We start from the raw sequence: 25,769 nt of genomic DNA on the forward strand, positions 1-25,769 counted from the left end.
AAAGGAAAAACTAACTGATCAAAGTCTTATGACAAGCAATAAATTGTCCTGGTAAATTATTAATGGGATAGTGAGTTCTATGTCCAGGTGCCAGCCTTAAAGGGATACTGTCATGGGAAAAAATGAATCAGTTAATAGTGCTGCTCCAGCAGAATTCTGCACTGAAATCCATTTCTCAAAAGAGCAAACAAATTTTTTTATATTCATTTTTGAAATCTGACATGGGGCTAGACATTTTGTCAGTTTCCCAGCTGCCCCAAGTCATGTGACTTGTGCTCTGCTAAACTTCAATCACTCTTTACTGCTGTACTGCAAGTCGGAGTGATATCACCCCCCATCCCTTTTCCCCCACAGCAGTCAAACAAAAGAACAATGGGAAGGTAACCAGATAGCAGCTCCCTACCACAAGATAACAGCTGCCTGGTAGATCTAAGAACAACACTCAATAGTAAAAACCCATGTCCCACTGAGACACATTCAGTTACATTGAGAAGGAAAAACAGCAGCCTGCCAGAAAGCATTTCTCTCCTAAAGTGCAGGCACAAGTCACATGACCAGGGGCAGCTGGGAAATTGACAAAATGTCTAGCCCCATGTCAGATTTCAAAATTGAATATAAAAAAATCTGTTTGCTCTTTTGAGAAATGGATTTCAGTTCAGAATTCTGCTAGAGTAGCGCTATTAACTGATTCATTTTGAAAAAAAATTTTTTCCCATGACAGTATCCCTTTAAGTTGACCTTTGAAGGACAGCTAATAAAATACGAATAAAAAAAAAGGCAGTTGTCATATTTACCAGGATCAATTGATAGTTTACTACAAAAGGCTTATTAGCTGATGAATAATCTGATTGATTCACTACCAGCACTGTAATTTCACCCGTTCTATTTGCTTTGTAGTCTGCATTTACACAAAAACAGTATTTAATAGTCATTGATGAGATAATTAAATGTATAAAAGAACTACATTGAATTATCTGGCAAGAGACAAATGAGTAGCAAAACTATTACTATTCTGTAAAAAAAACACATTCATTTTAAAGAAGAAGGAAAATTATAATCACTGGGAGGTTAACACATGAAGCAGGTGCAGAAGTCAGTGGATCTGCTTTTCTCTGCTGGCAAAAAAAAAATCTGACATTGGCCTAAAAGGATGATCTATATGCTTTGCATAAGATTTTTTTTTTACAGTGTACCAGTATAATCACTACATTGATGTTTTAGCCTATGGCGGACCTCCTAGAACCTATTTGGAGTCAATTGGTGGACTTTGAAAAATAAGTTTTTTGGGGGAAAAACTTGATCGAATGCGCTATTACTTTAATTTGTACGATTTGAATTCGGCCGAATACGGACCTATTCCATCGAAAACTAACCTATTTAGCCAAAAAAAATTTTTGATTTAATTTCAATGGTCTTTTTGAAATCGATTTTCTACTAGAAAAATCATGTTAACATCAAGTAAACCAAATAGGCTGGTTTTGCCTCCATTAACGATTAATTATATCTGAGTTGGTATTAAGTACAAGGTACTGTATTATTATTATAGAGAAAAGGGAAATCATTTTAAAAATTTTAAATTATTTGATTATAACGGAGTCTATATTCGGAGCTTTCTGGATAATGGTTTTTCGGATAACAGATCCCATACCTGTACCACAAAAACACATTTCTATTAGCAGAACAAAAATGTAATAGTTCTGGCACATGAAGATGGATTGTTTTAAAATAATGCACAACTATCCAGCTTGTGGATGTTCAATAAATCTTCTGTTCACGTAGAGGCAGAATTATGAAAAACTGGCAAACTCCAATGTGCCTTTATTTATTAAAAAGCTTCAATCTGGAACACTCAATTGCAGTAACATTTAAAATAATTTGAAAGCCTCAAAATCACATCTATCCATAATTTTTAATGAATCTGCCAAATTTTGAATTAATCTGAAAAACTCAAAGTGAAATAGCTTGGATTTTATTAATGCAACTCTGATTTACTTGCACTGGCCAACCGACGAAATTTTTACATTCAAGTTTATATTGAACTTAATAAATCTTGAAAATTCAAGTAGTGAAAACTCAAAGTGTGAACGTTTCTATTCGTTACCCTTTTCGCCATAGTCTATATTGCCAGGATCTAATAAGAAGCTACATCCACAACATTTTTGTGACATCATATCCTGTATTACAAAAAAGTGATAAAAAAGACAAAAGGCTGGGTTTTTAAAGTGGGATTAACTTTACAAGTTGTAACTAATAACCATATATTATTTACACCTTTTTAACAATTTTAAGCTCATGCCACATTTTTTTTAGGATGGGCTCATGTCTAGGACAATAGAGACTCTCATTTGTCTTTATTTTGCTTCCTTGGACATTTTTAATAAGAAGTGGACACTTCCAGTAATTTCACCATCACTAATAAATACATACATACGATCTTTATACACATGCTGAATTTAAATTTAAGTAAACGCAAGTTAACAAAGTTTCACTAGGAAGAGATTAACGCTAATGAATTATCTCTGATGAAAGTACACCAGCATTCTTATGCTGAGACAAAATTGCGCATTTTTATGGAATCGTTGAATTATTAACGAAATGTCTGACATAGTGGGTGAAGCTTGGCAGAGACTTCCACGCGAAAATTTGTACGTAGTGTAAGTAAATCTGTCCCATTGTCTTCAGGGGTGATCCTGGCCCCTCTGCCGCCTGAGGCAGCAGCAATTGCTGCTGCCCCCCCTCCCCTGGAAATTCGATCTTAAAGTACCAGGAGCAGCATTTTTTCAGCCCCCTGGTACCTAGTGGGGTGCTGCCGTCTGAGGCGACAGCCTCAACTCGCCTCATTGGCGAAGCACCCCTGATTGTCTTTAAAGGAGAACTAAAGCTTATCTAAAGAAGTAGCTAGAATTGTTGTACATTATGTTTTGGGCTTCTGTACCAGCCCAAGGCAACCACAGCCCTTTAGCAGTAAAGATCGGTGTCTCTAAAGATGTCCCAGTTGCTCCCCATCTTCTTTTCTGCCGATTCACTGCACATGGTCTGTGTTGCTGTCACTTAATTTGGTGCAATAAGTTCAGTATATAAAATATGGCATTTGTAACCATATTCATTTTAGGTGTTAGTTCTCCTTTAACCAGGGCCAGACCAGGTTGGTAGGAGGCCCTAAGCAAACCGGCCGGCAAACACTGCCCCCCCCCACGCGACGTGGAGTGAAGAGAGGAATGGGGAGGGTAAGCAACGGAGGGAGGGAAGGGACGGAGGGGAGGGAAGGACAGCAACCGAGGGGAGTAAAACTGACAGTTGTTGACCAGTGGTAGGCAGAAGACAATTTTAGAGGTAGCTGCCCAGCGCCCCCCCCTATTATTGCACCCTAGGCATCTGCCTCTTCTGCCTATTCCTAGTTCCGACCCTGCCTTTAACCTTTTTTAGCTGTAGATCTCAATCTATATCTTTAAGGAAATCTAAATATCATTATATAGAGATAGTTAATGCTTTGTGATATCTAGAACCTAAGTGTGTTTCTGCTCCAAACAACCTAGGCTGCAGGAAAATAAATGTTAAATTGGGGGAAGATTTAATAAATGACTTATATGTTAAAAATGAAATGAAAAAAAAAAAATACAGTTTATTTGTGAATAAGATGTATGAAATATCCACTACAGTATGGGGGCATGTTTATAGCAACGACAGTTCTTGTAACAAAGGTAATTTTTGTATTCTAGTTTCATTACTACAGAAACACACAGTAAATATTTACAGAATGATCATGTCTGATAAAATAACTGTGGGATCTGGTTCTCATCATGTCAAATGTCTATTCCAGAATTGCTGATAGATATTCCCAAATTACATTTCACTTTTTGTTTTTTTATATTGTATACATTTATTTTACAGGATGATCTAAAATTACAAACAATGCATTGAAATGGTGTCAGTACATTTCCAACGAATGTATTTATTAAATATGTACGGTTCCTTATTCAGAACTAGAATTAGTGAACTTTCCCTTCAGATTGCATCTACATTTTTTAAAGAAAAGTTGCTTGCCATGTGTGAGTCTGGCTGTTGCTTTTTTTTTTTACAAGATACATCTGTGGATCTGAGTCTTTTACCTGATTTCCATCATTCACACTTTTCAAATTTCCTTAGTGACTTGTAAAAGAATTCAGCACAAAAATATCAATTCCGTATCTTTGTTGGAGGTGTGCTTTCAAGATGTTTGAATAATTTTGAGGAAAAAACATTATTTTTGCCTCACTCTGCCAAACATAATGGAAATGAAAATCTCTATAACAGGCAGAGAACAACTCTGGCCACATAACTGTAGCAGAACTGTAAGTCGCTGTATGCTTTAGATGTAAAACTGGTTATTGGGGAAAAAGGGATATAGTAGGAGATCTGTGTTTGTGACGTTCCCTAATTTCTAGGCATCTTGCCATTTCTGCCACAAGGAAGGAGAGAAATCTCCCTTAGGCGGCATTTTACCAGAGATAGCAAAGATCTGCCCATGGTAAATTGGAGCAGAAATAAAAAAAAATGTACCTGGAAATTTGGCTGTTTTAATGCAGAGAGCACATTTGCAGCAGGCCCCAGAGAGCACCATCTTTGTAAATAAGATCAATGAGAGAGAATTATTTTAATGATCAAGTTACATGGGAGTCATTGGTTCTAGTTGCATCAGCAACGTAACTATAGGGGGGAGGGCCCTGGCGCGGGACGTGCAGCCGGGCCCCCCGCCCCCCTACGTACACCCGGAATCCGCCCGGAATAAGCGGCGCACAAGCTGCCAGGGGGCCCTGAAATGGTGCGGGCCCTGGCCCAATCGCACTACCCGGCCCCCTGAGTCGCATATTTAAGACCCTGGGCCAGTACTCTTCTTCTTCCAAAAATGCACCTTTCCAAGGTATCTTTCTTTTTAGCGCCAACTGCAATATTCTTCAAGTGCCAAATAAATCATCCTCTATGGTGCCCTTCTCGAGCATGTGTGGCACTGAAATTCTTTGCCAATTTCCATACAGAGCAAGAGCATGGCAGTGGGATGCTTTAAAAAGAAATATTTTGAGACAGTGCATTTTTGGAAGAAGAGGGGCAATAGTGTGGGATCATACGTAAGCAAATAGAATCACTGGGCGGTGTCACGTCAGTGATTCCCTATTGCCTTGTTCTTTAATGATTATTTTACCAGAAATCCATACGGTGACTAGGGAAAGAGTACCTAGTAATTATTTTCTAATGTTTCAAAGCTAAAGGAAACTCAACCCCCCAATTAAGAAAAGCCCCATACCTAAGCAAGATAGTCCCCCCTCCCTGCTTCTCCCCTTCATCCTTCAATAGGTCTGAGAATGTCCCAAAAATATTTCTCACCTAACAGTGTAGAGTAAGCACAGCGGAGCTTGTGAGCACCATATTCTGGATCTTTGGATTTTTTTCGGGGTATGTGTGGGGGGGAAGCAGGGAGGGGAGACTATCTTGCTTAGTAGGTAGGGGCTTGTCTTAATTGGGGGGTTGAGTTCCCCTTAAAGGAGAAGTAAACCCTTTCTACAATAATCCCCTACCCCCCTCCCTGCTCCCCTCCAGCCTAGGTGGTACTTTTGCTAAATGCCCCTAACTCTTTACTTACCCCTCGGTGCAGATTCTGTCTAGGGGAGTTCACTGGCCCATCTTCAGCCACTTCGGTAATCTTCGGGTCTTCTTCCTTCCCTTCGTCAATTTCCGTGACTTTCAGCGCATGCACAGTAGCGCGAAACAGAAAATTCCTCCAACTGCGCATGTGCCGATATGGCATTTACTTCCCAAAGATTACCGAATCAGCTGAAGATGGCACCCGTGAACTCCACTGGACAGAATCTGCACCGAGGGGTAAGTAAAGAGTATAAGTAAAGGGCATTTAGCCAAGATATCACCTAGGCTGGGGGGTGCTGGGAGGGGGGTCTACCATGATACACATAGAAATGCATCTGAATCTAAAAAGAGGAGTTGAGAAATGTAATAATACTTACACAGACAGGCAGGCCACTATTAAATGTGGTGGCACATTCAGCAGCCTTGGATGAAGTAGATGAACAAAACTGTTTTACATGTGTAAGTTCCTGGCCATCAAGCTTCTTCCATATGTACAATGCAATCTAAGGATTAACATACAAACATTGTATTAAAAGTCTAAAAGTGATTCTGTCTTTAATTTTTCTTCTCGTTGTTACTGATTTTATTGTCTTTCTTTTACTTCTATTTTGTCTCCTTTTACTTATACTGTACCTTATATATCTGCTTTGTTAAACTAACAATTTTAGCTGTATAAATTACAACACTAAATAAAACATAGTAAACTAAAACTACAAGTGTGTAATAATACAAGAATGCCTATAAAATCCCAACTCAGAGACAAATGAGGCATTGCACAAAGAGAGGCATTGTGATGCTTCCAATCTAAAAACACTAAACATAGAAACATGTCAAATGGTTGAACAAAAGACATTTCAAAAATGTAACCCCAGCTCCTAACGTGGCATATGAAATTACCAAAATCTCATGGCAAAAGAAATGAAAAATGAAAGGGCTGCATAACATATTTAATATAAAATTAGCTTGATTTTATTAAAATCCTAATACTTGTGACAGAATTGCCAAAAGCCTGCCTGGTATAAGGCCAGAAAATAGTAGTGCAATTATCTACACTATAGGGATCATTTGGGTCACGGTCGGCACCCTATATCCAGAACCAGTGCTAGGCTCCCTGGTCTCAGCTCTTGCTTCTGCCTAAAACAGCCGCCTTTCACTTCGGGAGGAGCCCTCTGCTAATTGGATGCCGCCAGGTCTTACTAAGGGAGGAGCAAATCTAAAGGTTCTAGACGAGCAAAGGGGCACGATTGTTTCACCAAGGATACTGGATGGAAGACAGGCCAGATAGACAAGTGTGGACAGTCAGACCGGGCCAGCACAAGCAGACAGAGTTCAAGGAATGGTCAGACAGGCTAGGATCAGGATTGGAGAGCGTAGAATAGTCAGCAGGCAGGCAAGGGCCAAATTGGAGAGTTCAGAATAGTCAGCAGGCAGGCAATATCAATGGATCAAGCAGGATTTACATGGAATAAACACCCAGGATACTAACAAATAGAACCTAACAACGGGCAATGTGTTCCCTACTGAGATCCCTTTAAATACTTTTAAATTTCACGCCAATGTGCGTAGTAAGATTCCGAACTGAGATCACATCTTAATCAGAAGATCTAGATATGGGCAACATTTGTTTATTGGTTTGGTAGAACATGTAACACTTATAAATGGCGACAAGCTTAAGGCTCCTATGCATTTGCTATTGCTTTCACCCTATACGGGAGAACTGCTGAAAATCCCCAACTCCATTGGCAGCCACTTGGGAAAACTCATACCCCTTTGACCTATTAAATGTTTGTCTAAAATGTAGTACCTTTGGAGGGTTTAGGTACAAAACATCTACATATAGAAAACTTTATAGCAGTTTTTACTTTTACTATCATGGGCTCCAGATGTTTTTTTTAATATCACAGCAAGAGGCTATATAATAGCAGGAGCAGTGAGAGAATGGATAACTTTTATTAGACCTGCATATGTTTGACATTATAATGTAAGTGTTTACATAAGGTGAAAACCTGCTCTGCCCCAATAAAATGTAATATGTGAACTACACTATTCTTTGCCTTAGTTCTTAAAGGAAAACATCCTTACATTTATTTTCTTACACATAAATACCTTCAAGGCAAATGAACACTTAAATCTGGCATTCTAAAATAAACTAAGGTTTTTAAATTTGTCTCCTAAAGCCAGAGTTTGTTTAGTGAAAAGCTGCCACACTCCAGATTCTTTTACAATCAAAATTGCTTATTAAAATGGAGGTTTAGTCTTTAAGCGTTATATTTCAATATACAGTATCCACCTTACAATTACATCACAATATGATATTACAAAATATATTAAAAGAAGTAGTGATCACAAGAGAAAGAATAATTAACTGCCCAAAGCAATCTGTTTTAAAACAAAGAAATAGCAACTAACAATGTTCCTTAATGACCCCATGCTTAAATTAACAGTTTAGTGTAATAAAAACTGGGTAAATAGATAGGCTGTGCAAAATAAAAAATGTTTCTAATATAGTTAAAATGTAATGTATAAAGGCTGGAGTGACTGGAAGTCTAACATAATAGAACAGGACACAACTTCCTGCTTTTCAGCTCTCTAACTCTGAGTTAGTCAGTGACTTGAAGGGGGGGCTACATGGGACATAACTATTCCGTGAGTTTGCAATTGATCCTCAGTATTCAGCTCAGATTCAAGCAACCGTTATGATCCACGTGCCCCCCCTCAAGTCACTGATTGGTTACTGCCTGGTAACCAATCAGTGGAAAGAAAGCAAGAGAGCTGAAAAGCAGGAAGTAGTGTTTTGGCTATTATGTTAGACATCAGTCACTCCAGCCTTTATACATTACATTTTTGACTAACTAACTATATTAGATACATTTTTTATTTTGCACAGTCTATCTATTTACCTAGTTTATATTTTTATACTGAACAATTCCTTTAAATGACTCTTCCTAAGCTGTTGCACTTTGCAACAGTTTTGCAAAAGTCTTTGGCTTCAGTATGTCTGTGAAGGTTCTTATTCATCCAGGACATGGTATGTCTATAGTAATAAGTCAAACCAACTGGACTTGCTTTATTTTTTTTCTTTTTCCTTGAAGACGTTTCGCAAGTCATCCAACTGACTTTCTCAATTCAGTCGATTGCCTAGCGAAATGTCTTCAAGGAAAAATAAAAAATACAGCAAGACCAGTTGATTTGACTTACCGTATATACTCGAGTATAAGCCGAGTTTTTCAGCACCCAAAATGTGCTGAAAAAGTCTACCTTGGCTTATACTCGAGTCAGTCAGGTCAGAATCACCCAAACCGCATCAATTGTGCTCATTAAATCTCCTCCTGTGCCCCACACAGCTGCCTCGTTCCTGGCTGTATTCATTAGTTCAGCCAGCAGCCATTTTCCCTGCATTACATTGTTCCTGCTGTAAATGGGCATTCCCCTCCTACTTGACCTCTCCATTCAGAGGGGGTGTCCAAACTACAGCCCGCTGATTTTTAATTGGGCCGCAGCCAGGGCCAGATTATCCGGCAAAGCGGCTGGTATTACGGGCCTGATCAAAATGATCTTCCGGGCCCCTGCCGTGTTGCCCAGCTGCCGACGCACTTTTGAGGTTAGTTGCGCAGTAGTTTCGGCAGTTAATATACTGTGCCAATACTACGGGACTCCAGTGCCGGAGGGGTGTCTCTCTCTCTCTTTAGCGCTCTCTATAGCTCTCTCTCTATAGCTCTCTCTCTCTATAGCGCTCTCTCTCTTGCTATAGCTCTGTCTCGCTCTCTAGCTCTTGCTCTCTCTCTCTCCTTTTATTATATGCAAGCCATTTCAGCTACTGTTTATAGCCTTAATTGATACAGTAAGCAGGTCACTTGTCTACTACTACTGGTTCAGAGAATGGGCATTAACACTCGGGGGTTGATACTTATTATTATGGAACAATTTACTGAGCTGTGACGATTTTACTGAGCTCTCTCTCCTTTAATGCTGTAAAGTATAAATTCCTTCCTGAATGTTTAACATGTAGTGGTGTACCCACTCAAAATTTATGATAATCATATTAGCTTTGCTGCTTGATTAGATTTTTTTGGTGGCCAAATTTAGGAAAACTTACCAGCACCCTAGGCTTATACTCGAGTCAATAAGGTTTCCCAGTTTTTGTAGGTAAAATTAGTTACCTCGGCTTATACTCGGGTCGGCTTATACTCGAGTATATACGGAATTTCTATAGATTTCTTCAGCTTAAGAGCTCCCTAGGCGGAAGAATATGAAGAAGACCTGCAATGTCCAAAATTTTCAAAGCTGAAATGACTTGAACACTTTGGGGGTTATTAATTAAACTCCAAATGCCCGAAAAAAACCCGAAAAATTCTTGTTATTTTACTAAAAAATCTGAATATTTCGTGGAAAACCCCCCCCCACACAAATTTTTAGGGATTTATTATAACCAGAGGATGGAAAAAGTCAGAATCCAAAAATCCGACATCTCCGAACTGCCTGGGTTGCATATAAGTCACTGGGAGGGAGGTTATTTATTAAACTCCAAATTCCAAAAGCCTAAAAATCCTAAAATCGTGGTTTTTTTACTATAAAATCCAAATTTTTAGTGGAAAAAACCCCATGAATATTTAGAGATTTATTATACCCCGAGGATGGAAAAAGTCAGAATCTGAAAATCCGGCATCTTAGACCTGCTGAGGTTGCATATAAGTCAATGGGAGAAGTCCCAAAGATATTTTGAATTTTTTTTCCCACCAAGAAAATTGTCAGGAAAGTGTATTGATAAAAAAGGTGAAAAAATTTGTGCAGATTTGGTCGGAGTAGTTTTCAGAAAATATTGAGATAAATTTGGACTTTGATAAATGGGCCTCCCCATAATGAACCACCAAATCACTTGTGCATCCAGGACAGGCCATCAGTACTATTATTATTAACAGAATGAACTTGGCAAAAATTACTTTTCAATCTTTATTTCAATAAAAGTCCTTTTAAATCCAAACCCAAGTCAGTCTGTTTTGCAGGGGTTGATTCATCAATGTCTCATTAATTTCTGCTAAAATTTGTATTTTATTTGTTCTCAGTTGTTACACTAAAGAGGAATTCACAGCATTTTTTTTTTATTTTTAGAAGGTAGTGAATAAGTCTATGGAAAATGCCCTTCCTGTAATTCAATGTTTTCTGGATAACGGGGATCTGTTTAAACAGATCCCATACATTTTTATAGCTTTTTAATTATTTGCCTTCTTCTTCTGACTCTTTCCAGCTTTCAAATGGGGGTCATTGACCCCATCTAAAAATAAATGCTCTGTAAGGCTACAAATTTACAACACATTTAAGGTTCAACACTATGTCAAAACACTGCATTTTTAGTTTTAAACAAGTTATAAAGTCATGTCTATTATTTTTTCCTGGTTGCAAACTCTAACCAGAAATCATACAATTGAGCGTTTTAGTGAGGCTAGACCTGAAGCTATATAGCTATATATAGGGCTGAAAATCCACTCAGATAAGACACAACAAATTAGCCAAGGCTCACATTGTAGGCTATTACAGTAATGCTGGCTACTTCTGCCTTCAAACAGAGGTGTTCTATGTAAGTACAAGAAGTGAAGGCGCCTAGGAAACAAGCGCAATATTAAAAAAATTGCCAGCAGCAGTTGGTTTAAAATATCATTCCAATAGAACTTACCTCTGAACCATTTACTGAGACCCAGCTAAACCAAAAACAGATTGATATTATTGCTAATTAGAAGGTGGGGGAATGTAATAAAAGTCGGTAACTAAAAAAACTATTTGCAATGCGAAAAGTTATGCTTCTGCGTGAAAAATTTTCCTTTGCACGAATTTAATATAGCTTATGCGAACATGGAAACTGTTTAGCGACCACTTCCGACAGTGGAAGAAGGTTTGCGAATTTTATAATTTGCGCCAGTGCGCAGTGAATGTAATGAAACTTCTTACTGAAAAAGTTATTATTTTTGCTCCAAAAGATTACGACACCTTCAAGCACTTCTTTAAAAGTGGGCAATGCACAATGAAAATTCGCAATGTAATAACAGCTTAAAGGAGAACTAAAAATGGCATATTTTATATACTGAATGTATGGCACCAGCCTAACGTTTCAGCTTGTCAATAGCAGCAATGATCCAGGACTTCAAACTTGTCACAGGGGGTCACCATCTTGGAAAGTGTCTGTGACACTCACATGCTCAGTGGGCTCTGAGCAGCTGTTGAGAAGCTAAGCTTAGGGGTCATCACTAATTATCCAGCAGAAAATGAGGTTGGTCTGTAATATAAGCTGATGCTACAGGGCTGATTATTAAATTATGATGCTAATTGTACTGGTTTCTGAGCTGCCATGTAGTAATTATCTGTATTAATTACTAATCAGCCTTATATTGTGACATTTCTATTCTATGTGTACTGTATATTGTGAGTGGGCCCCTAAGCTCAGTAAGTGACAGCAGCACAGAGCATGTGCAGTGAATCAGCAGAAAAGAAGATGGGGAGCTACTGGGGCATCTTTGGAGACATAGATCTTTACTGCTAAAGGGCTGTGGTTGCCTTGGGCTGGTACAGAAGTGCAAAACATAATGTACAACATTTCTACCTACTTCTTTATTTAGGCTTTATTTCTCCTTTAAGGAAGAGTATTACATGGAAAACTTGATTCAAATTCGATTCAAATTCAATTAGAATTTTTGGGTCTTTCGCATTCGATCGAATATTAGACGTTCAAGTTTTTTCATAAATAACCTCTCATTCGAGTTGTGAGTACATTTAAATTTATTAGAGTTAGAAAATGCAAAAAAATGGAAAGGCGGGCACAGCAGTGCAATATTTCAGCGTTTAGGAAAAACATGGGCTATACAAACCATTTGTGAATAAATATGCTCTGCTCAAACTTTGTAAGGGACCCCCAGTGGGTTTTAAAATATAGATACAGAGCAGTTTTACCCTCATTAGAAGCAAAGTACATGTGGAGCCAGTAAACCTAGTTTAATATCACAATTATTTTTTTTTCTTTACTGTTTTTCACTTAAAGGGGAACTATCACGGAAATAAAAATGTAATATTAGCTTCAGAATACTGAAATAAGAAACTTTGTAAATACAATCAGTTAAAAATTCTGTAGCGTTTCTCCTCATTCTGTCTTTAGTCAGGAGTTGGGTGTCAGATGAATGATCCAATATATCTTATAGGGGGGCTTCTTTTGCCTAGAAGATGTATTAGAGCTCACTCTATTAAAATCACCAGACAACATGTCTCTCTACATGCAGAATGTGTGCAAAAGGCAGTTATTTTGTTTGTACTGGAATCGGTTATTTGAGTGAGTTCTAATACATCTGCTAGGAACCCATCTATAAGATATAATGGATCATTAATCTGACACCCAACTGCTGAATGAAGACAGAATTAAGAGAAACAGATATTGAGAGAGGAATAGCAAAAATAAACTTGATTATTTCAGAAACAATGCAGAGTATTTAATTGATTGTATTTAGAAAGTTTCTTATTTCAGTATGCTGAAGCTTATATTAAAGGAGAAGGAAAGGTTAAAACTAAGTAAGCCTTATCAGAAAGGTCCATCTAAATATACCAGTAAACCCCCAAAGTAGTGCTGCTCTGAGTCCCCTGTCAAAAGAAACACTGCATTTCTTTCCTTCTATTGTGTACACATGGGCTTCTGTATCAGACTTCCTGCCTTCAGCTTAAACCTCATTGCCCTGTGCATGCGTGTGCATGCTCAGTTTGCTCCTCTTCCCCCCCCCCTCCCTTCTCTGCTGTAGTCTGAGCCCAGAGCAGGGAGAGACTCACGCAGGAAGTGATGTCACACCACATTAATACTGCAGCTCCTATTCTAAACAAACAGAGTTTCTAGAGCTTTTTACTCAGATATGGTAAAACATTCTACAGAATAAATATAGCATTCTAGCTTGCACTATTGCAGCTAATCTATTGCCAATAAAATGCCTCCATAGCTTTCCTTCTTCTTTAAATTAAAGAATCTTAGCAAACTTGTATATATATTTAAAGGAAAACTATACCCCCAAAATGAACACTTAACCAACAGATAGTTCATATCATATTAAGTGGCATATTAAAGAATCTTACCAAACTGGAATATATATTTAAGTAAATATTTCCCTTTTACATCTCTTGCCTTGAGCCACCATTTTGTGATGGTCTTTGTGCTGCCTCAGAGATCACCTGACCAGAAATACTGCAGCTCTAACTGTAACAGGAAGAAGTGTGGAAGCAAAAGACACAACTCTGTCTGTTAATTGGCTCATGTGACCTAACATGTATAGTTTGTTGGTATGTTTGTGAGTACAGTGAATCCTACGATCCCAGGGGGCGGTCCTTATTTTTTAAAATGGCAATTTTCTATTTATGATTACCCAATGGCACATACTACTAGAAAAGTATATTATTATGAAAATGGTTTATTTACATGAAGCAGGATTTTACATATGAGCTGTTTTATGCAATATCTTTCTATAGAGACCTACATTGTTTGGGGGGTATAGTTTTCCTTTAAATAAATCTTGCCCTTTTACATCTCTTGCCTTGAGCCACCATTTTGTGATGGTCTGTGTGCTGCCTCAGAGATCACCTGACCAGAAATACTACAACTCTAAGGGGCAGATTTACTAAGCACGAGTGATGGTTCAAATTTCAAAAAGTTCGAATTTCGAAGTAAATTTTTGGGTACGACCATCGAATAGACTATATTCGACCGTTCGACTAAGATTCGAACGATTCGAAGTAAAAATCGTTTGAATATTCAACCATTCGATAATCGAAGTACTGTCTCTTTAGAAAAAACTTCGACTTCAAATTAAATTAAAGCTACCAAAGTGCAATGTTAGCTTATGAGGACCTTCCAGAGCACTTTTCTAAGTTTTTTTTGGTTGAATAAAAATCCTTTGATCGATTGCTATAAATCGTTCGATTCAAACGATTTAATCGTTCGATCGAATGATTTTTATTCGACCGCAGGATTGCCAAATTGAAAAAACGTTGAATTCGATATTCAAATTCGAAGTTTTTTAATTCGATGATCGAATTTTAAAGTTTTTTGTACTTCAAATTTCAGCCCTTAGTAAATCTGCCCCTAACTGTAACAGGAAGAAGTGAGGAAGCAAAAGACAGAACTCTGTTAATTGGCTCATGTGACATAACATGTATGGTTTGTTTGTGTGCACAGTGAATCCTACGATCCCAGGGGGCGGCCCTTATTTTTTAAAATGTCAGTTTTCTATTTATGATTACCCAATGGCACATGCTACTAAAAAAGCATAATCATATGAAAATGGTTTATTTACATGAAGCAGGGTTTTACATATGAGCTGTTTTATGCAATATCTTTTTATAGAGACCTACATTATTTGGGGGTATAGTTTCCCTTTCAGTAAAAACTGGCTGCTCTACATATACACATGGTTATGTCTCTGTTAATAAAAAGACTCAGACTCTGTTAATAAAAAGACTCCTTGTCTGAATCGGATATTTGTTCATTCTTTGCTCATATTTGCTGATACTGCTAATTAGCACTATGGCCCAGCAAATAGAATGTCAGTAGCAATTTAGCCAATTAATTTTTTCCTTGTTGACTCGAGCTAAGATTGAATAATGCTATTAAATATAGAGAGAGACCACACAGTGAATCATTAAGTGCCATATCATCACAGCACAAATGTCACAATAAACTATATAAAGACATATGAAGAATATTTTTAAGAACAGATCTGATGTATAGGTTTTCAACTTTTTGTATTTTGTCCATGATTTATTTCTGTAAGTAGCCTTTTTATCTAATGGAGAAAATGCATTTGTTTGATAAAATGCTAATGGTTCCTAACCACTCGTACTGTACACTGTTGATACAAGATTTTGGCTTGTCAAGTTTTAACAATTAATTCTTCTAAATGTTTCCGTAAAGCAATGAATTTAAGGTTTTCAAACAGGCAACAGACCGTAGAACAAATCACTGTTGAATTAAGGTGAGGTTAGCAGGTCATTTGTACATTTTTCATTAGTTGGAATCGTTTTGTGAAAAGAACAGATCAATTTTCACTGTGTTTCAATATTATTTCATGTGGTAAGTTATTGCTTTAAACAATGATGTGAGGCACTGCAGAATGCTAATACAGTACCGGCATGATTAATTGATTTATTAATGGAACAGGAATATACTCTACTCATATTAATGGTTATGTTATTAGAATGATATTAAAGGGGAACTATCGTGAAAATGAAAATTTAATCTAAACTGTATCATACAGTAATGAGACGTTTTCTAAATATAATCAATTAAAAAGTCTGTACCGTTTCAGAAATAATTAAGTTTATATTCACTATTCCTCTCTCAGCATCTGTTTCTTTTCATTCTGTCTTCATGCAGAAGTTGGGAGTCGGATATTCATTGACAGTTAGATCCAATATATCGTATAGGGGGCTCCTTTTGCCTAGAAGATGTATTAGAGCTCACTCACTATTAAAATCACCAAATAGCATGTCTCTCTACATGCAGGATTTGTGCAAAAGGCAGTTCATTTGTTAGATTTTGTTTGTACTGGAATCAGTTGTTTGAGTGAGCTCTAATTCATCTGCTAGAAAAGAAAGATCCCCCCATTAAGATATATTGGATCTAACTGCCAATGAATATCTGACACCCAACTTCTGCATGAATGAAACAGATGCTGAGAGAGGGATAGTGAAGATAAACTTGATAATTTCAGAAACGATGCAGAAAATTTAATTGATTGTATTTACAAAGTTTCTTATTTCAGTATGCTGAAGCTTAAAATTCAATTTTCATTTTCGCGATAGTTCCCCTTTAATTAAAGGAGATATAAACCCAGCTGTAATGTTGTCCCACAGCGTCCCCTAGTTAACGAAGTTAAAATGAAGTTAACGAAAACCGTAATTATAGATGCAAGAAAATTCACCTATGCGAATTCTTCATTATAAATAAAAAAAAGAACTGACAAATACGAATGTTGAATCCCAGGCATCGTGCTGTTCTCTTACATATAGACATAATTATGGCATTTTCTTCTTCATTTATTTTACACTGGAATCAAATATGGGGATAAAGGACAGACTTGTTCAGTACTGGGAAACTTTGCTTTAAGATTCTAATTCCAGTTGCTGGAACAAAGAACATGGAGCCGGATTAATACAGCTGGGATTCTCATTGGAGGATTTTTTTGCATTTTAAAGCAGTCACTGGTTGTGGAGATTTAGGGAAAAGTTTTATTACACAATATTGCTTAAAGGATACAACCCTGATATTGCTGGACTACAACTCCCAGCATGCCTCAACCATCATTTGTAACACTAGAGATATACAGGTATGGGTTCTATTATCTGGAATGCTCATGATCTGGGGCTAATGGGTCTTTCTGTAATTTGGATTGCCATATTTTAAGGCTACTAAAAAACATTTAAATGCTTTGTCTGCCAAGCATGTATCTTACACATCTCACACTTGTTTTTACCTAAACACCGTTTTTTTTTCATAGTGTGTCTATTGGATCAGGTATTTTGACACACTGTCAGGTTTGCTATTTAATTAATATGTGGTTTTATTGCATTTTTAGCCCTACATTATTGTTCATTACATCTTATTTAGCCAAGCCTTGCAGTTCAGTAGTTTGGTATAGAAAGACGTCTTGACCCAAGCTTATTCAGTAGACCTCTGGCGTTCATATTTAGGGTGATTTGCCTTTCTATGTAAGAAATTGTGTGAGATAAATGCGCAAATTGTTAATTTTCAAGTGATTTTCACAAATGTCATAAAAACCTGTTACTTTAGGAAGGCTTTGCAGTTTAGTAGTTGGTTGTGTAATGGCTGCAATGTCTGAATCTGTACAGGCATTTAGTCTTTACAGGTGTTAACCCATTTTGGTCTGCGTACTTTTGTGCAGCTTTACCCCAAATAAAACGTATTTTTTAATTAGTTGAGACGTAAGATGAGATTAGTGTATACAGGATATATTTTGGTGTCTATACATGCTATGTACAGGGCAGCTCCATCCATGAGGCAAGGTGAGAATCTTGCCTCAGGCGGCACAGAGCGGCCAGTTACCAAGGGCTGCAAAAAGCCGCCTCTGGTAACTTTAAGAGACGAATTTCCGTTTTTTAAAATAGAAATTCAGCTCATCTAGTGCAGCGAGCGCAATAGTGCTCACTGCACTAGCGATGCGGCCCCTCCTCCACCCGCTCCGACGCTGGAAGTTAGGAGAGCGGAGCAGCATTGAGGCTGCAGCGCCTGAAACGTGCCTGACTATGTACTTATGTAAATGTAAATGATAAACATGAAAATTGGACATTCTATATCAAGTCTAGTGGACCCCTAGAACGGATATAGAATGTTTTATCTTGGTGCCAATTGACATGTCTGAGATAAGATGCTACAATCAAAATTAGGAAAGCTTTACGGTTTGGTAGAAATACATGGTTAAGCAATTTGGATTCAAGAGAATGGGTACTTTGCAAAAACATATGGTTTTATGGGGTGAATTTACTTTTTTGTGGCTTTTTAAAAAATGCAGCAAATGTTTTGATTTTGCATTAGCTGAAATTGACAGAAATGATAAATCATATGGAGTATTTTTATTTTGGTTCCTACATGCCGCATACTTATGTATGCACTTTGAGCATCAGTGGACCCCTGGGATTCATATTTATTATGTTTTATCTTGGTATCTAATGACATGTGGGCGATAGGATGCTGCAGAGTGGATGTTGCAAGGCGATTTTGGATGTGGCAGAATGTGTACTTTCCAAAAACATAATTTTTTTAAGTTTTTTAAATTTTTCGTATATGTGTACTGCATCTGGATGCAAACATATTAGGAAGAAGAAAAAGAAAAATAAGCATACACTTCACACATCCATTCATGCAACTCTCACAACTAACACCTCTTTCTAGGAGTTCCATGACACATTGGATAATCCTATCACAGTAACTACACAGAATCAACACCTCTGTGAATTTCAGATGTCACCTCTTTGAAGAGTTACAATGGGCCATTGTGATTGGATTAGTGGAAGAGTTTATATGCCGAGAACTTCCCCCACCAGTCAGTTGAACTGAAGAAGCTGCTCGGATGAGTAGCGAAACGTCTTCATTGATTACTCAGCAAGTCCAGTTGTTTTTAGATTTACCTACACTAGATATACAGTACCATGACCTGGATGAATGAAAATCTTCATAGTGGAAAAGTAAGAAAGGAAAGACGAAAATTCCGCCAGGGACAACAGAGAAATACCTGGTAGAATCCCACTGGGATTCCATATGTAAAATCCAAAGCCATAGTGTCCTCAATGAATCATGTCATCTTTTCCATAGTGAATATTTGTTGGATTTTGGTTAAATAGAGTAGTTTCTCAGCTAAAATGCTGAGTCAATTTAGCATCAGAAAAAACATGCCTATGCCCTTTTAAAAAGAGAGCAGCTGAGTCTATTGTATGTCTTTTTTTTTTACATTTCATCATTTTTATTGGGTTTTCCAAAGCACAAACGATTTACACTTCAACAGATCATGTTAACCATAATAAAATTTCATGCAGCTTATATCACAAAGGAATATTATAATTATATAAGTATAAGAACAATTACTTCATTGTACAAGGGTGAGGAGCAAATAAACAAATAAAGTAATATTAAATAAAACTAACCATCATAAAACCAAACCTCGCATGGTGGATTTACAAAACCAAAATGCTTTATGATAACAAAGAGCCACTGATGCGGCCCAATAAGTAAAATAGTTAAATCTGTAACAGCTCCAAAATTTTAGATTCATGCCTAGGGTCCACTTAATCAAAGTAAAGAGACCAATTATCAATAAACCTGTGTTTTAGATGGGGTTCTTCTGATTTAGTTTGTGTCAAGTTTATGGCCTCTTGTCAGCATAGCTGATTATTTTATGTTTCCTTTGAAGGGTCAAACATCATCCCAAATATTGTACATTTGAAGTTATTTCCAGGCGTAAATCTTGTTCCCACTGTGCAAAATATGTGGGATCGGATTAGGTTGCATTAGAGAGGAGAAGGCTATACATTCTAGACACTGCACCTGGGCCATTTGGATACATTTCACATAAAGTTTCAAAAATGGATAACTTGAAGACAGAGTCTGATTGTGACAAAGAATGAATAACATCTTTAACCTAAGTGTACCCTGAGTGTATAATTTCTTCCCTAAAGTAATTATATAAAAGAAAAAATAAATATTTAGAGGTTTATAACCTTACACTTATCTCAGAAAGTCAGCAAATGGGACTGTGAGAACTCACCCTGGTGGTCTAGTGGGCGGGGAGGGCCGATGCGCCGCTAGCAGGGACGCCGTAGCCATAGTTTTCTGAGCGACACACCGCTTCTGGGTTTACACATGCCGGCGCCGTGACATTACAGTGCAATGTTGCAAAATGTAAATATTTAAGGGCGCTGGTGCCAATTGTACAGTGCCCAACGTAAAGGTCTTTGTATAATTCCTAGGTGCTTTGTATTAATTCTGAACTTATTGCTGACCCTGCCTGTCCCTGATTTTGTCAAGTTTACTGCCTGTCCTGACCTTTGGCCTGTGTATTGACTACTCTTTGGATCCTGCTTTGGTACTGCATTTATTGGTGTGTTTGAACTCGGCCTGTGACACAGACTATGCGTACTGCTCTGCCCGTTTGGTGTTGACCCGGCCTGTGACCCCCGACTACTCTTTTTGTTCTCTGTTCCTGTATGACGTGCGGTTCCCTTGCCTGCTCAGAACTCATTCCCTGGTCCTCTCACGCTAAGACCTGGTGGCAGCCGAGTAGCTCCTTCCGAAGCAAAAGGTGGATGCTAAGCCACGGCCAGGACCGTGGGGTTTGTTCTGGATTTGGGATACCAATCGTAACAGGGACACTATCTTATTGGTAATATTATATTTCTTTTTGAAGGAAGAATCCACCTAGAGAACCGTGCTGAGCTTTATACGTAACATTACTTACCTCAAATTCTAACCAACTGAAGGAGGCCACAGAGAGCTGTCATTTGGCTAGAGCAGTCAGATCGGTAGTTTGATACTGAACAGGGGGGCCAGACTTCACAAAGTTGTTTGCAATTTAATGTTAGTTTAGGCAGCCTGGAGCATTTGTTTGCACCAAAGAAGGTCAATACCTCTTTTTTGAAGGTCACCTAAAATGGGACAGGGTCAAGCTCTAAAGTAGTAGAGAAGTTTTGACAGCCAGGACATTTTCCTGCACATATCCTGCCATGAAATGGAATACTGTGGGGCTAACTGAACCCCAAGATATGGCACTGTATGGAATTGAGTTCTCATGGAGATATCGAAATGGGTTTAAATTAGTTTCATTGTTTGATGTGGAACTCCTTATACCATCATCTCTGATTTTCAGAGGTTAACAGCGACACCAGAAAATGTACTGAATTTTTGTAAGCAATTAAAATTTCAGCCCTGCACTGCACTGCTCTATCGAGAGAAGGTGCACCAGAGCACTGGGGAGCTGTGCGTCCCCAATTCTCCTCAGCAAGTGGCTTGGCGGCATGCCGCCCTATGCCCAGGCCTTTATGGTCCCGCCACAAATCCGGGCCTGAGTATAAAGACTTATTTTATATTGACTGAAAAATGGAAATGTGGTGTGAGAGACCCAAATATCAAAACAATAGTATTTAAAAATACAAAATTATGTATTAGGACACGAAAGCACTTCAAAAGCACGTGTTTACCTTAGGTTTCTGCATTGTGAATTACATTGATACATCTTCTTATATTATTAATGATTTGTCCTCCAGGTATAAACTTGATTTGGTCTGGGTGAATCAGAGAAGGGAGGATCCGGGCTAGTTGAGTTGCCATAATAAATGCAAACAGTTTCATATCAACATTAATAATTGATATAGGATGGTAATTGCTACAGAAATTGAAACCAGAACCAGGTTTGTGTATGGGAGATATAATCACTTGAGAAATAATTCTCCTAAGGCTTTTCCATGTAAAAATAGCATCATTTTTTATGCATTTTTTTCTTAGAGCAAGTTCCACTGAAACTTACTTACAAAGGTCTGAAATTTGCCATTTATTTTACACAACTTTTTACACAGTTTTTTCGACAAATTTTGTTTTAAATAGCATAATAAATAGGCCTAGATCTTGCAGTACAAGTGGAATTACACAAACACTCTAGAATATTTTCAAAGCTTGGGTTGTCCTGAAAAAAACTTGAGCTTCCAAAACTCTAATTGGAAAACCAAAAATCACATTGTTCTGTTCATGTCCAGTGAGCTTAAATTAAAATCTGACTGTTTTAAAAAACTCAAAAAATAAATAACTTGATCTTAAAAAACATTATCTGTTATGGTGTTCATAAAGCTGAAGTTAAATCAATAACAAACTAACTGAATAAACACACCCTCGCATGATATCTTTTTTTTTTGAGGGCATGCAATTATCTAAGGAAAACATGCATTTTATCACTATTCACTTCAACTTGTTTTTTAAATTAAGGCTACACTGTCATAAAAACGAAATTGTTGCTTATCTCTTGGCTTCTATGGAAACAAAACAGTACAATTGCTTGTTCCCAGTTTTGAGCTTTCAGTCAGATTTATATTATCATGGGGATGAAACTGTTCTGCTTGCTTCAAATTAACATTCCAAAATATTCCAAAACCATTTCATCTGTATTGTAAATTAAGTTTGCTGGCATAGGGGACTGTGATGTTTCCAGCTTTTGAATCATAAAGAAGATTTAAATTTTTTCTTATACTGTATGGTTGCCTATTCTCTTTTTCTTATTCTTCTCTTATGCTGTAGGGTTACCTATTTGTTACGATTGGTATCCCAAATCCAGAACAAACCCCAAGGTACCGGTCGCGGCTCAGTCTTCCTCCTTTATCAGCCACCTTTCACTTCGGGAGGAGCCATCTGCTACTCGAGTGCCGCCAGGTCTTAGTGTGAGAGGACCAGGGAGAAAGTTCTGGGCAGGCAAGGGAACCGCATGTCATATAGGAATGGAGAACAGGAAGTGTAGTCTTGTGGAATGGAATTGGAGAACAGGAATCGTAGTCAGAATCACAGGCCAGGTCAATACCAAACGGACAGTGTAGTAATATCAGGAGACAAAGCATAGTCGGGGTCACAAGCCAGGTCAGAATACCAAATATATATAGCCAATAGACTGAATCCAAAAGAGTGGTCAAAGTACAGGCAGAGGTCAGGACAGATAGAAATACAAAAAATCATGGAGTGATGGTGTGACACTTCACTGCTGTGTGCTCCCCCTACACTCCCAGCAACCCAGTTCGGATGGCTACAACATATAAGAGTCTTCACATTATCTTAGCTGCGTTAAAAAGTAACTTTTATCAGTACAGTATAATTGGCTAAAATGAATAGACATGCGCCTAAACACCACAAACAACTCAACAAGACAAGACTCCATTTCAATCGTGTGTGCAGTACTGGACAGTGTCCATAAAACATATTTAAGCTAAAAATCGCAATAGGAGGAACGTGGACCCACTCATGGGTAACTCCAAAGTTACATTCAAATATCCACTAAAAAATATTACAGCTGTATGTTCAATTCATTTTCTCAGCCCACTCTCCCTACCATTATTCCCATTTTAGCAAAAACCTGCATTTCTATGATGGGAACAGTGGGAGCTGATCACAGCACCGTCCACATATGCTGCCCTATGCGTTTCACCATACACCCGGCTTCTTCAGGGGCATAAGTTGGGACAGGTAGCTTACAGGACTTGGTCAAGTTCAGGCAGAGTCAGAGAACACAGAAGTAACCAGAAATCACAACCAGGAACTACAAATAGACCTTTACATTGGCCCATGAATATTTGCCCAAGTCCCCTTTAAATATTTGAATTTTGCGCCGCAGCGCAATGATGTCACGAGCCGCCGCACTTTAAACCCAGAATTGGTGAGCGCGCCAGTCTTTCAGTGCAGAACGTGCATCGACGTACAAGGATGCGTCCCCATTGCACCCCCACTAGACCACAAGGTACTTTCTTTACACTACATTTTTTTATTTAAAGGAGAAGGAAAGCTACCAAGGCAGTTTATTGCCAATAGATTAGCCACAATAGTGCAAGCTAGAACACCATTTTTATTCTTTAGAATGCTTTACCATACCTGAGTAAACAGCTCTAGACACTGTCTCTGTCTGTTTAGGAAAGCAGCTGCCATATTAGCTTGCTGTGACATCACTTCCTGCCTGAGTCTCTACCTGCTTGCTCATAGCTCTGAGCTCAGATTACAGCAGGGAGAGAGGAGGGAGGGAGAGAGGAGCAAACTGAGCATGCTCACGCCCAGGGCAAGGAGGTTTAAGCTGAAAACAGGAAGACTGATACAGAAGCCCATGTGTACACAATAGAAGGAAAGAAATGCTGTGTTTCTTTTCACAGAGGACTTAGAGCAGCATTTGTTTGAGGGTTTACTATTGTATTTATATAACCCTTTCTGATAAATCTTACTTAATTTTAGCCTTTCCTTCTCCTTTAACTATGGACCAGGTCCCGCTTTCTGCACAGAGCTGAGCTGAAGAAGAATTCTATTAGCATTCAGCACTATTCAGTAATTGTAAAAATATTTCACACTCTTGTGGAGACTAAATATCCCAAATTATGTGTGAAATCTATAATCCTTATTACTTAGGATCTGGGGTGTTTCAGATAAGGTGTCTTTTTCTCAGCAATTTCTAGTACCAAGACTAAAATCTGTAAAAACACATTTACAAACCCAATTTTTGCCAGCATATTCCCCTACTGAGCAGAATTCACTTGCAGTGTGTAGTGACTCCTTATACACTTGTTTTGCCATCCACATAGGATTATGCATTTTAGTTAGCATTATTTACAATGGATTGTCTAGCCTCTGGTTCTTCAATCTTTTTTTATATAAAAAAGATCCCCTGCTATCTGTCCTTTAATGTACTTGGAAATTATAATCAAGCCCTCTTGCAAGTGCCGGGGGCCATGCACTGTGCCTGTTGTAAAATGCTGCGGGGCCACACACTGTCTGTCAGAAAATGCTGGAGGGACATGATTGTGTTTGTCATAAAATGCTGGAGGGGGGGCACTCACTGCATCTGTCATGAAATGCTAGGAGGATACGCACTGTGCCTGTCATAAAATGCTACGGGGTTACGAATTGCATCTATCATGAAATGCTGGGGGTACTTGTACTGTCTGTCAAGTAATGCTGTGTGTGGGGGGGGGGGCTACACTGTATAATGAATATCACGAGAGGCAGGCACATCGCTGGAACATGCCATGAAGGTGGAGAGAGATTCAGTACAACACAGGCTGCCAGATAGATTTAAATTAATATAACTGTTGGCCTGTCGTGATATAGGTATTATCTATGTAGCAATGGTAGTGTCTAATGGGCAATCATGGATTCTATATCAGTTTTACCATATACCGTAAATAAATGTATTAGACACATCTCATTGTTCAGTAGGCACTACTTTGACAAGTTTTTCATGATAAGACTATATTTATATGAAAAAGTATTTTACATACAGGCAACGTTCCCTCTAATTCCTTGTCGGCTATGTGCACAAAAAAATGATTTTGTGTGCACAAAAAAATGATTTTGTGTGCACATTTTAAACTTGTGTTTTTAAAAACTCAGTTCAGAATTAATACAAAATGTTGCGTTTTCACACAAAATTCTTTGTGTGCACCACAATAATTTGTATATGGTATAGGAGGTATTCTAACGGAAATTAATTATTTACATAAGGGCCCAAGGCCAGGCATGCATGTGGTTAGTTTAATTAAAAATAGCATTCAGAAGACAAGACATTTTTGGGAAAGCCAGGATAAACATTTCATGCAAAATAAGGTGTCACTTCCAGGAAAATCAGCCAGTGTAATACATTAGAACCGGTAAAATCCAGGGCAATGTATGGGTTTCGAAGATTTATTCCAAAATACTAATGCACAAAACTGAAAATCATTCAAAATGCACAGATCCTTTCAGCAAAGGGCTCAGCTGAATTTAATATTTAATGTCTTTCATTTTACAATATTAAACTTGTATGAACTTTGTTTTTCCTATGATTAAAACTGAAGCAAAACCATTTCTGTTTCTGACTATAGATGATAGACAGATGCAAACGATCACTCAAGTA

At 38.0% G+C, this 25,769-nt stretch overlaps 1 protein-coding gene across 4 annotated transcripts in view; it reads right to left on the bottom strand.

The window, feature by feature from the left end:
• The window catches only part of b3glct.L (beta 3-glucosyltransferase L homeolog), a 245,904-nt gene that overhangs the window by 43,294 nt on the left and 176,841 nt on the right, over positions 1 to 25,769 (bottom strand). For 3 of the 4 annotated variants that reach the window (XM_018244677.2, XM_018244678.2, NM_001112890.1), the window contains 1 exon segment: positions 5,997 to 6,122. The exons of the other annotated variant lie outside the window; for it this stretch is intronic. In XM_018244677.2, coding sequence (XP_018100166.1) covers positions 5,997 to 6,122 — 126 coding nt within the window. 4 annotated transcript variants of the gene reach the window in all.

Source organism: Xenopus laevis, chromosome 2L (assembly GCF_017654675.1).
Source record: "Xenopus laevis strain J_2021 chromosome 2L, Xenopus_laevis_v10.1, whole genome shotgun sequence".
Taxonomy (NCBI): Eukaryota; Metazoa; Chordata; class Amphibia; order Anura; family Pipidae; genus Xenopus; species Xenopus laevis.